This window comes from Opisthocomus hoazin, chromosome 15 (assembly GCF_030867145.1).
Source record: "Opisthocomus hoazin isolate bOpiHoa1 chromosome 15, bOpiHoa1.hap1, whole genome shotgun sequence".
Lineage (NCBI taxonomy): Eukaryota > Metazoa > Chordata > Aves > Opisthocomiformes > Opisthocomidae > Opisthocomus > Opisthocomus hoazin.
Genome location: NC_134428.1, coordinates 25,365,545 through 25,376,734, shown reverse-complemented (window position 1 = coordinate 25,376,734; position 11,190 = coordinate 25,365,545). Strand labels below are relative to the sequence as shown.

The following is an 11,190-nucleotide window of genomic DNA, read 5'->3' as shown; positions in this document are numbered from 1 at the left end:
CCTCCCGCTCCTGGCCAATGGCAGCGCGCGGGGGGCGGGCCGGCGAGGCGGACGACCAATGAGAGCGAAGCGAGCCGGGCTCCGTGCGGAAGGGCGAAGGAGGACGCCGGGACGCCGGCTCCCGGCGGGGTGGGCGGGTCCGCCGCCGCCACCGCCCAATGGCGGCGCGGGGTCTGGCGCGGCTCCACCAATGGGAGCGGGCGAAGGTGGGGTGGGGGGGTGAGGCGCGGCGATGGCGGCCATGGCGGGCGGTGGGCCTCGGCGGTGCCGGCGGCTGGAGGCCGAGGCGGCCCGCGCCGTGCTGTCCGCCGCCGACACGCTGCTCTTCGACTGCGACGGCGTGCTGTGGCGGGGCGAGGCGGCGGTGGGCGGCGCGGCGGCGACGTTGGGCCGGCTGGCGGCGGCGGGCAAGCGCCTCTGCTACGTGACCAACAACAGCAGCCGGACGCGAGCGGCCTACACCGAGAAGCTGAGGCGGCTGGGCTTCCCGCCCGCCGAGCCCCGCCACGTCTTCGGCTCGGCCTACTGCGCCGCCCGCTACCTCCGCCAGGCCCTGCCGCCCGGCGCCGCCGCCTACGTGCTGGGCAGCCCCGCGCTGGCCGCCGAGCTGGAGGCCGTCGGGGTCCCGCACCTGGGCACCGGCCCCGCCGCCCTGCCCGGCCCCGCGCCCGCCGACTGGGCTCAGGCGCCGCTCGACCCCGCCGTGCGCGCCGTGCTGGTCGGCTTCGACGAGCACTTCAGCTACGCCAAGCTGTGCCAGGCCCTGCGCTACCTCCTGCGCGGCGGCCCCGACTGCCTCCTCGTCGGCACCAACCGCGACCACCGCCTCCCGCTCGAGGGCGGTGCCGCCATCCCCGGTGCGCGGGGCCAGGGGGGGCATGGGGAGGTGGCCCCGGTCCCTTCAGAGCCGCCCGGGACGAGTCTCCAGGCTCTGCGGGGCCCCCGGGCCTGGCCCTGCGTCTCGGTGCTCCACGGTGTCCCAGAGCCTGGGCCTCCCCCCCGAAGGAGGGAGAATCCGTGCTGATCCCTTGCGTTGCTCGGGGCGTAGCGGTTCCTTGCTGGCGAGGGACGGCGTTCCAGCCTCTGGCAGGTTTTCCACGCCGCCTCTCTCGGGACTAACCTGTTCCCCTGCCTGTAAAGCGGAGGCGTTGGGTTTCCAAAGCACCACGCGGTTTCGCACCGGCTTGTGCGGATGCCGAGAGCCTTCCGCAGCCTCTAATCGGTGTTTTCTGTCCCCTCCCTAGGGACCGGCTGCCTGGTAAAAGCAGTGGAGACGGCAGCCCAGCGCGAGGCCTTCATCGTCGGAAAGCCCAGCCGGTACATGTTCGATTGCGTGGTGAGCGAGTTCGACATCGATCCGGCTCGTACCATCATGGTGGGAGATCGGCTGGACACAGACATCCTCATGGGCAGTAGCTGCGGGCTCACCACCCTGCTGACGCTGACCGGCGTCACCGCCCTGGACGAAGTCAGGGGCCACCAGGAGAGCGGCTGTCCCGCCAGGCAGAGCCTGGTCCCCGATTACTACGTCGACAGCATAGCCGACCTGCTCCCCGCGCTGGGGGATTAGCACAGCCACACGCCGGCAGCCTCTGCAGCGGCGCCCCGAGGAGGGCCCCTGCGAACGGCCTCGTGACAGTAACGCACTCGCTAGGATACCACCCGGAGTTAGCAACCCGTAGCTTTTTAACCTTCCTGTGCTCTCGAGGTCATGTTGTTTACACCTCAGTCTTTAGATGCACTTTGAAACAGAGGGCATTACGGCGTCACCCACGTCTCGAGGGCTTGGGGCTTTTTTTTTTTTTTTAAATTATAAGCAACACATCTATCCAAATGTTTGTGATACTCGATGTCACGTTGTCCTCGAGGCTGAGTTGAGGAAAACAGAGCTGGCTGATCTGAGGAGGAGAACCCACCAACCTGCAGCGCGTCCTCGCCTGGATGGGCCCCGGCTCAGTCCGCTTTATTCAGGGAAATGACTCGTGGAGTGCGTGGTGGCTTAGCGGCTGCGTTTGGAGCCGCTCGCAGGGGCTGCCAGAATTGGCATTTGGCCTTGGGTTGGGTTTTGGGTTTTTTTTTCCGGACGGGGTCCTGCGTAGCAGCGCAGCCCGCTGCGAGCGCGACGCCAGGTCACAGGAACTGCAAGCCGTCTCCTTGCCCCCTGCGAGCTGCTGTTGCGATGCAGACTGGGACGATGCCGCTCGCAGAGCCCGCGTGGCAGCTGCTGTGCTTGTGCTGTACTGTGTGTGTGTGAGGTACATGTGCAGACAGGAGCTACCCCCGTCCTAAAAATATATCAGAATATATTTAAAATAGAAATTTAACTATAGTATATGATAATATATCATTTCCCAGAAGGGAAGAAAAGAGGAATGTACTTCACCGATCACAGCAGGTGTAACTCTCCTAAGCTTTTGCATCTGGCAATGCAGGAAGCCTGTAGCTGCACGGGGCTGCCCTTTGCTGCTGCTGCTTCCCGGGCCCCCCGGGTCTGGTTCTCGCGCTTCCCTCCGCGCCAGAACGGCCGCTTGCCGTGGCTTCAGCTGCGCGGTCTGAGCGAGCGCTCGCTCCGCGGGGGTGGACGCGGTGCACAGTGCCGCTCCACGCCGAAGGAGGCCTGGAAGCGCGCTGGCGGCGTGACGATGGCACGTGCTTCCGTTCAATAGCAGGGATCTGGTAATTAATTCGTTAATCTTCCACGTGGCTGGCGGGGGGGGCCTGGCACGGGCCGCTCGGCTGAAGAGCAGTGCGTGCGTCCTCGGGCGATGGGCTCGCTGTGGTCTTCCGGCGGCGGGGCACGCCTCGGGCTGGCTGAATCAAAGGCCACGGTTGAAAGCTTTTGCTTTACAGAATTAAGTGAATAATTATATATGCAAATGACATGCTTTTATTCCGTAGATTCCGCTGTCGGTAGTTGAATTTAAACACTGGCCTTCCCTCGTCTGCCCCCGTTGAGGTGAAGAGCTCTGGCAGCGCGTCGGTGCCGTTTCCTCCCCTCGGGCGCTCGAAACGAGCGGGGTTGCCACCGTGCTCGTGTCACGCTGTCTGGCGGGGTCACCAGAAAGCTGGATCCTGCGAAAGGGCGTTCATGTGCCGCGGGGAGCGGCGCAGGGAGGCACCGGTGAGCTCTGCCCCGTCCCTGCCTCCCGCTGCGAGGCTCACGCGGTCGCGGAGAAACACGGACAGCTGGAGCTGTCACTTTATCGGGGCAACGTGGAGATGGACGTTACGGGTTTGCGGCAGGTGGGGTCCGGCTTGGTGATGTGTTCTTTGATTCGGTTCCTCTGGTGCTTATAACTTCAGAACATGTCACGTAAATGCCCGGAGAGGCGTTTGGCCTCGGCCGAGCAGCGCGCTGTCCCTGCCGAGCGCTGCTCGCTGTACGAGGGAGCCACCGCCTCGATTCGCGCGTGCTGAAATGTGCTGGTGAAGGCGTCAGTCGTGCTTCAGAGCTCTGCGTCAACTTCCACACGGGTTTTAAGCCTCTACTTGAATTCACATTAAACTTACAAACCTGCTTTCCCCTGGCGTTGTCGTCTGTTGTGGTCTCTTCTCCGGGGGCTCGGGTGCAGCTGCGCCGTGTGGCGGCTCCGGGAGTTAGGGCTGCGCTTTGTGTTTGTCGTCTTCGCGTCTCCCTGCGGTTATCAGGGACGACATCCCAGCTCCGGGGCGTATTCCGCTGCTGCGGGTCCCAGAGCTGTGCGGGGCTCTTACCGGGGGCTGGGGTTTGCTTCTCCAGTCAGCGCGCAGCACAGAGCAGAACGCAATGGTCGGTTCACAACGCTTTGCAGAGGGTTTTCCTTCGTTCCCGTGCTTTATTCGGCAGAGCATAAATTCCTCAAAGCGAGAAGGCGTTCGCTGCGGGGCTGCCCAAATCTCTGCGGGGAGGACGTCCCCTCTGCGCGGGGCAGCGAGTTTTTCAGGTTTCTGGTGCGAAGCTGCGCTGCGGCAGAGGCCGGCCGGCCGGCGGGGCTGCCGAGACCGCTGCCCGCCCTCCGTAACGCCGCGGCTCGCAAAGCAGGAGCAGAGCTGGCGCTTTGGCCGTTCCAGCACCGCGCCCGGGGTGCTCCGGTCTCCTCCGAGCCGCAGCACGGGGCGCGGCAGCCGCGCGTTCTCAGTTCAGCTGTGGTGAACGAGTGGCTGCGACGGTTGTTTGACTCTCGCTGGCCGCAGCGCTCAGGTGTTTTTTTTGTCCAGAGCTGGAGTTCCCATCCCGCAGAAGCAGCGTGCTGGAACGAAGTGGGGATCTGCTACTGAAAAAGCCCATTTTTGACTGGCAGGAAGGAGGCTGGGTGGGGAGAGGGGCTGCTGGTGCCGTGGCGATGAGGAACTCCGGGCTGAGCTGCCCGCTTGGCTGAGTTTGATGCGTCCTGGGCCGCGTTTGATAGGAAAACATCCAAAAGCTGTGTTTTCCCTTGGTGGATAGCACGTGAAGGAGTTCTGCCGAGCGGTTCCTTGCCCCTGTTTGGTTACATCTGGCTGGCGGGTCTCAAAACCACGAAGCCCTCTCAGGGGGCTCCTGGCCTGCTCGGGGAAAGCAGGGTCTGGCGAGCTGGGAACGCCATTCTGCGCCGGGTGTTTGTCATCACGGGGCACGGGTGTTAGCGCGAGCGCGGCTCAGGTCACGGCGATGACTTTGTGGCGGAGATCCTTTTCCGCGGGCTCTGAGTGGCGCGCGGGTGGAACACAGGCGCGTCTGTGCGGCCAGGGCCGCAGGACAAACAGTTGGCTTCAGCCCACGGAGCTCCAGCAGCACGAAGCCTGTGCTGAAACGTGGAAACAACCGATGACAAGGGCAGGCTGCCGCCTCGCTCTGTGCATTGTGTCTCTGAGTGAGACTTGCCCGGTGCCGCTCTTGGGGCCGGGCAGCAGCGAGGGCCGACACAAAGCCCCCGCTTGTCACCGCAGGAAGAGCAGCTTCGTGCGCTGACAGCACCGCTCGGCAGCCCTGGGCTTCGCCCCCTCCTTCTCCTCTGCCGGGCGCAGCTCTAAGGTTTCAGCCCCCCGGAGGTCTGCGTTGAGGAGCTCCTGGCTGGGAGGCCCTTTGGCGGCGGGGGACGCCTATTTACCTCTCGCAGATGCACGCTTCGGCTTCCCGGGCGCGCCTGGCTCGGGGATGAGGCGCAGCCGGCGTGCCGTCCGGCGGCAGAGCTGCGGGAGCCAGGTCCGCGGCTGACGCGGAGGATGGACGGGGGGAACGGCAGCGGCGGTGCCGTCTCTGCGGTGAGTGTCCCCGGTCCCCAAGCTATCGCTGCGTCCCCGCGGTCTGCTGGCTCGCTCCCTCTTTCGAAGGGGCCGAGCTCTTCCCGTCCCCACGGAGCCCAGTAAGATCCCGTTCATCCCCAAGCTCAGCTCCCTGCCGGTCAGCGGAGCCCGCAGCGGGGTTTTCCTGCCAGTGCCCGGCTACACGGCGTGAACCGGCCGCGTAACGAGGCAGCGCAGGGCGGTCAGGTTGGAGACGCCGCGGCCGCAGAGCGCTCGGGGTGCGTGTGCACGTCTGAGGGGCAGCCTGCGAGGGACGGGAGTCGCTGGGTGGCTTTGTTTGCACCTTGCCCACCCCAAGGTGTTTTGTTAGCTGCTGAAAACCTGCCCGGTGCTGCAGGGCTGGGGCTCTGTTGCGTCTGGACTGACGAGCTTCCAGCTTGGCACAGTTTTCACTTTAAGACTTGCTTTTCTACTGGGACGTAGCTGGAAGTCACCCATGGCCAAGACTGATCAGTAACTGCCCCAGAGGCTCGGGGATCCTGTTCTTGTGTGGCTGCAGCAAACCCACGGGCGCGTGCTGGGTTTCTCTGTGTGCTTCCGAGGACTGGGAAAGCCGGCTCTGGGTGACCCTGCTTCAGCAGGGGGTTGGACTGGATGACTTTGAGGGCTACAAAAATGATCCGAGTGCTGGAGCACCTCTCCTGTGAGGACAGGCTGAGAGAGCTGGGCTTGTTCAGCCTGGAGAAGAGAAGGCTGCGGGGAGACCTGATTGCAGCCTTTCAGTACTTACAGGGAGCCCATAGGAAAGGTGGGGACAATCTGTTTAGTAGAGACAGCAGTGACAGGACGAGGGGTGATGGTTTTAAACTAAAACAGGGTAGGTTTAGGCTGAATATAAGGAAGAAATTCTTTACAATGAGGGTGGTGAAACCCTGGAACGGGTTGCCCAGAGAGGTAGTGGAGGCCCCATCCCTGGAAACATTCAAGACCAGGTTGGACAGGGCTCTGAGCACACTGATCCAGTTAGCGGTGTCCCTGCTCGCTGCAGGGGGGTTGGGCTAGATGAGCTCTAGGGATCCCTTCCGACCCAAAACTTTCTATGATTCTGTGACCCACAGAGGTCCCTTCCAGCCCCTGCCATCCTGTGATTCTGTGAAACAGGCTGGTTTTTGAAGTGTGGGCTGTGCAGTTGAGATCCCTGAAACCACATTCTTTCTGCTTTGTAAAAATGGTTTTATGTATCAGCAAGTTAAATTTGTTTCAATGCAAGAATTAAAGCGATTTTTATATCAAGCCCCTAGAAGGGCCACATGGCTGCCAAGCTCTTTTGCCTCAAGTAACAGCTTGGTCTGCATGGAGAACAACTTACCGAGAAAAGAAAATACAACCGAAGAGGTGGAGGGGCAAGGAAGCAGGATCGCTCCGCACGGGGCCTCTTCCAGATGCTGAGGGTGCTCCTGGGGGTTTCTGCTATAAACCAAAATCATTTGGTTTGTTACTGCAGCTCGGCAGCAGCCCCTGGGTGTGGGAAGCTTCCTGCTGCAGCCCTCCCTCGGCGGGTTTGCGTCCCCGGCCATGGAGGGACGCGCTGGGCCGCGGGAGTGCCCCATGCCGGGATGGCGGATCTGAAACGCTGGCTCTGTGGGGCGGGAGCGACGTTCTCCCGGGGCTGCGGCCGCGTTCTGGCGGTTCTGCGCTCGAACCCCAGCGGCTTGCGCGGTGCTTTGTGTCGTGAGAGGGAAGTGCATTTCATGGTGAAGGAGAAGAACCAGCGGAAGGGTTGATTTTAACTCCTGTTCCTTCCTTTCGCCGTGGCTCCCAGGGCGGGAGGGCCGCAGCACACCTCCCGGCTCCGTCCAGGACGCTCTGGATCGGCTTGGCCGTCGCCTCGTTTCTCGCAGCTGTCGGCGTCACCGTCGTGGCGGCTCTCAGCTTCTCCCCCAGCTCTGCCCAGGTGAGGGATCCCAACCCGACCTCCCCCTGCCCACGGCCCTGAGTCGTGTCGGGAGGGGGGAATGGGCTGAGAGCAGGGCTGGCCTCAGCCAGTTCCCCTCTCTGGAGCTGAGCAGCGGCTGCCTCGCCCCTGCCAGAACCCGTCACTGGAGCTGGTATTTCGCTAAGCAGGCGCCTTCCGACGCGTGTCGGACGCTGCAGCCCCCGAGGCGAGGGGGGAGCGTGGCTGCTGGCCGGGGGGCCAGAGCCCAGCTGGCCTCCCCCCGTGCCTGGTTGTGGCGGGGGCTGCGAGTCCCCGTCCCCTCCTTCCAGCACCCTGCAGCCTGGCAGCGTGGGTGCCGTCGGCGTGGGGTCCCGGCAGCGCTCCCCAGCCCTCTGTGACGGAGAGCGCTGTGCTTCGCAGACCCGCTCCCCTCCCGTGGGTCGGAGCCCGCTTCTCCCTGCTGCTGGATTATCCAGACAAGCGACGGGGACCGGCGAAGGGTTGGGGTGGGGACGTCAGCGGGGGGATGCTGGGCACAGGCAGCGAGCAGCTGGTGGTCGGCGCTGCCCTCCCTCCCGCTCCCTGTGCCCAGGCCGGCTCGCCGCTCGTCCGGCTGACGCTGCAGGGCCAGCAAGACCCTCTGAGGAACCAGACGGCCTTGGTGGACCAGGCCAGGAGCACCGTGACCTACTACGTAACCTCGCGGAGTAACCACAGCGCCGTGGTGCTGTACGACAGCAGGAACGTGAGTGTGCTGGGGTAATTAGCTGCCTCGTTAGCGCGGAAGTGAGCAGAGGAGCCCGGGCTGCTGCAAGAAGAGCTGCTGGGGCGGGAGCGGGAGGTGCAGACCGGGGAAAAAGTCAAGCAGCTATGGTGTGGTGCCTCTCTCTAGTTGGGGAAGACAACACAGGGCAAAAGGAGGAATGTCGGTGTCGGGGCTCTGGAGGCAGCCGCGGGTGCGCGCCGCTGCCCGCCGTAACGGGGCACGCTCCGTCTCGCAGGGCTACGTGTGCTACAAGCCGGCGGAGCGGCGCGCCTGCTACCTGAGGACGATGGACGCCTGGGACCGCCAGACCCTCCAGCCGGCTCTCAGCGCGTCGGGGCAGAGGGTGAGCGAGCGGCTCCCCGGGGTGGCTGGGCGGACGGGGCGATGAGCGGGGCTTGGCACGGGGTCCCGGCTCGCCAAAGGCCCTTTCCCACGTGGGTTTGTGTCCGCGGCGGTGACGCTCGCACGGCAGCACCCCAGGCGTGGCGAAACGGGGGCACAGGGGCAGCAGCCCCGTTCTGGGCGACTCGCTGCTCGAGGGAGGGCTCGTTGGGCGCCTTGCGTTGGAGCAGAGCTCTGCCGTACGGCGCTGGGCTCTCAGCGTGCAAGCTCGGAGCAGCAACTCCCGGTTTTACCGACACCTTATCTTGTGAGAAACGGCAGAGCTGCAGGCTGGGGAGGGGGACGGGTCCCACGGAGGGGAACAGCAGGACCTGCTCCCACTGGGTTCTGTTACCTGCTCAGAGTTCTGGGGAATGGGAAACAAAGGGGGTTTGTTAGCAGTTCCCGGGGGAAGAAGCTGAAGTAAATCCTGTGTGCGGACCCTCCGAACAAAATGCTAATGGATGCGTGGGCATGGGCAGATTCTGTTTCAAGAAGACAGAAGGCCCCATGTTTTGTGCCCCTGCCATCTGCTCTCCGTTTCCTCGGGGGCTCCTGGGCCCTCTCCTGCCGCTCCCACCCAGCCGGGAAGCGCGGGGCAGCGATGAGCCCGGAGGAGCGCGGGAACACGGCACCCACGAGAGCGGGCCACCGACCGGGATGCGAGGAGAAGCGAGCGTCTGCCGGGCTCTGAGGTTCCTTAACGGAAATGACAGCGTTGGTGGTGCTGGGGCTGCTGGCAGCCCAGTTGGCCGTCACAGGGACCGGGCAGTGAGGAGCCTCAGCCCAGCCACCACGGGGCTGATTTGTGTCACACGCGGCGCTGGGGGCTCGGCCGCTGTGCGTGGTGAGGGGACAGGGCTGCCGTGGCACCGCCGCTGTGATGCAGCTGGACCACAGACTCATAGAATAGAATCAGACACCGGTTTGGGTGGGAAGGGACCGTTAAAAGCCATCCAGTCCCAACCCCCTGCCGTGGGCAGGGACATCTTCAACCGGACCAGGCTGCTCCGCGCCCCGTCCAACCCAGCCTGGAACGTTCCCAGGGATGGGGCATCGACCACCGCTCTGGGCAACCTGGACCAGGGTTTCACCACCCTCCATGTAAAAAGTTTCTTCCTTAAATCTAGTCTGACTTTCCCCTCTTTTAGTTTAAACCATTACCCCTTCTCCTATGGCTACAGGCCCTGCTGAAACGTCTGTCCCTGTCTTTCTCACAAGCCCCCCTGACAGCCCCGGGGCTGGCAGCAGGCAGGCGTGGGTCCGGCCGATGCTCCTCTGCCCGCGGGCTCTGGTGACGCCTGGCACGGCTGCTGGGGTAGAGACCGCTCCTCAGGCGCCCTGGGAGGAATTAACGGGGCCATCTCTTCCAGGCGGAGCAGCTGCTGCCTCGGAATAACCAGACCGAGTACTACCGGGAGTTCCTGGGCATCGTGGCGGGGGAGCGGGTGGACCCCGGCAGCCTGGGGGAGGCCGTCCAGGCCCTCTGCGAGCAGACGGCCATCTTCCGGGTCAGGAGGGGGGACGGTAAGTTGTACGCGTCGCTTTGCAGAAGAGGGAGGCGCGGTTGTTTCTCGCACGTCTACGAGGCGCAGGCTCTGCTGCGCAAAAGCTGCTGCACGGGACGGGGACAGGGACAGGTGACCTCTAGGTCACCATCAAACCGTTGTTTGGCGACTGCCAAGCGCTGGCTCGTGCCCACAACGCGCAGTGAACTGCGGCGCGGGCTGGGAAGGGCTCTCACCCCCGTCCCCGGCAGCGCAGCCTGCCTGCACGGCACAGAGCAGTCCCCTGCGACGCTGTTGGCTTAACGCTCACCGCCTTCATCTCCACCAAAAGCAGCCTGCCGAGCTCTCCTTCGGTTCCGTTTGACTCCAGCCTTAACGAGACAGGTCATTCCCTGGGGCTTCCCACATGCTTGGCTCCCCAGGGACACAGAATCACAGCATCACAGAATGTTTGGGGCTGGAAGGGCCCTCTGTGGGTCACCCAGCCCAACCCCCTGCCCAAGCAGGGTCACCCAGAGCAGGGGGCACAGCACCGCGGCCAGGCGGGGCTGGAATATCTCCAGAGAAGGAGACTCCACAGCCTCCCTGGGCAGCCTGGGCCAGGGCTCCGTCACCCTCAGAGGGAAGAAGTTCTTCCTCGGGTTCAGCTGGAGCTTCCTCTGCTTCAGTTTGTGCCCGTTGCCCCTTGTCCTGTTGCTGGGCACCACTGGGAAGAGTCTGGCCCCGTCCTCCTGACCCCCACCCTGCAGATATTTGTAAGCAACACGAGACTGCATTGCTTTGATCGCCGCCCCCCACCCCGTTTTGTCCCTGCACCTCCCGGCCACATTTCCAGACTCGGCTCTGCAGGACTGCAGACGCGTTCCTCACCCTGCTTCTCTCCTCGCTCGCTTGGCAGGTCCGGGGAAGCAGCGGCTGATCTACCTTTGCATCGACATCTGCTTCCCAAGCAACGTTTGCGTGTCCATCTGCTTCTATTACCTCCCCGAGTAAGCCCTGCAGTCGCGGACGCCCTCTCGCTGCCCTACGCACTTGACCTGGATTCCTGCAAAGCCTCTGATCTCCCCGAGGAAGGTAACCTCCCCGGCATCCCCCAAAAGCTTCCCGCCGGTTCCACGCTGCAGCTCGGGAGGGGTTAGGAGAAATGCCAGGACTCGGCTCCGCGCGGTCAGGACAGACGCTTCATCGGCAGCCGCACTCCGGGGCTGCGTCTCGTGCGTAGGCATCAGGAGGGCCAGGCCTCGAGGGACCGCGTGGCGCAGCTGGTGTTTGGTGGCTGCGCGCCCTGCTCGACGCGAGGCCATGACGTGTGCTGGGGGCGGCTGCCTTTGTCCGAGCGCAGCCCTCCCCGTAAGCCTGCGAAACACGCTCTGAATAAAGGGATTGCAAAACAA

The 11,190-nt window shown here is 64.0% G+C and overlaps 2 protein-coding genes across 2 annotated transcripts; both read left to right on the top strand.

Annotated features, from left to right (window-relative positions):
• Positions 1-229: 229 nt before the first annotated feature.
• Positions 230-3,528, top strand: PGP (phosphoglycolate phosphatase). The gene is made up of 2 exons (XM_075436880.1): positions 230-857; positions 1,245-3,528. Exons 1-2 carry the CDS (start codon positions 233-235, stop codon positions 1,568-1,570), a joined length of 951 nt encoding a protein of 316 aa, XP_075292995.1. The 5' UTR covers positions 230-232; the 3' UTR covers positions 1,571-3,528.
• A 1,155-nt stretch (positions 3,529-4,683) lies between these two features.
• Positions 4,684-11,170, top strand: BRICD5 (BRICHOS domain containing 5). The gene is made up of 6 exons (XM_075436639.1): positions 4,684-5,223; positions 7,028-7,159; positions 7,734-7,886; positions 8,143-8,250; positions 9,662-9,815; positions 10,695-11,170. The coding sequence occupies exons 1-6, from the start codon at positions 5,185-5,187 to the stop codon at positions 10,787-10,789; spliced, it is 681 nt and encodes a 226-aa protein (XP_075292754.1). The 5' UTR covers positions 4,684-5,184; the 3' UTR covers positions 10,790-11,170.
• The last annotated feature ends 20 nt before the right edge of the window (positions 11,171-11,190 follow it).

What these genes read in the sequence shown, in the direction of transcription:
- PGP (XM_075436880.1), top strand. Translation starts at nt 233, where the DNA reads ATGGCGGCCATGGCGGGCGGTGGGCCTCGGCGGTGCCGGCGGCTGGAG. An exon ending in GGGCGGTGCCGCCATCCCCG is followed by an intron (nt 858 to 1,244) that starts GTGCGCGGGGCC and finishes TCCCCTCCCTAG; the next exon opens with GGACCGGCTGCCTGGTAAAA.
- BRICD5 (XM_075436639.1), top strand. Translation starts at nt 5,185, where the DNA reads ATGGACGGGGGGAACGGCAGCGGCGGTGCCGTCTCTGCG. An exon ending in TCTCCCCCAGCTCTGCCCAG is followed by an intron (nt 7,160 to 7,733) that starts GTGAGGGATCCC and finishes CCCTGTGCCCAG; the next exon opens with GCCGGCTCGCCGCTCGTCCG. An exon ending in CCGGGTCAGGAGGGGGGACG is followed by an intron (nt 9,816 to 10,694) that starts GTAAGTTGTACG and finishes CTCGCTTGGCAG; the next exon opens with GTCCGGGGAAGCAGCGGCTG.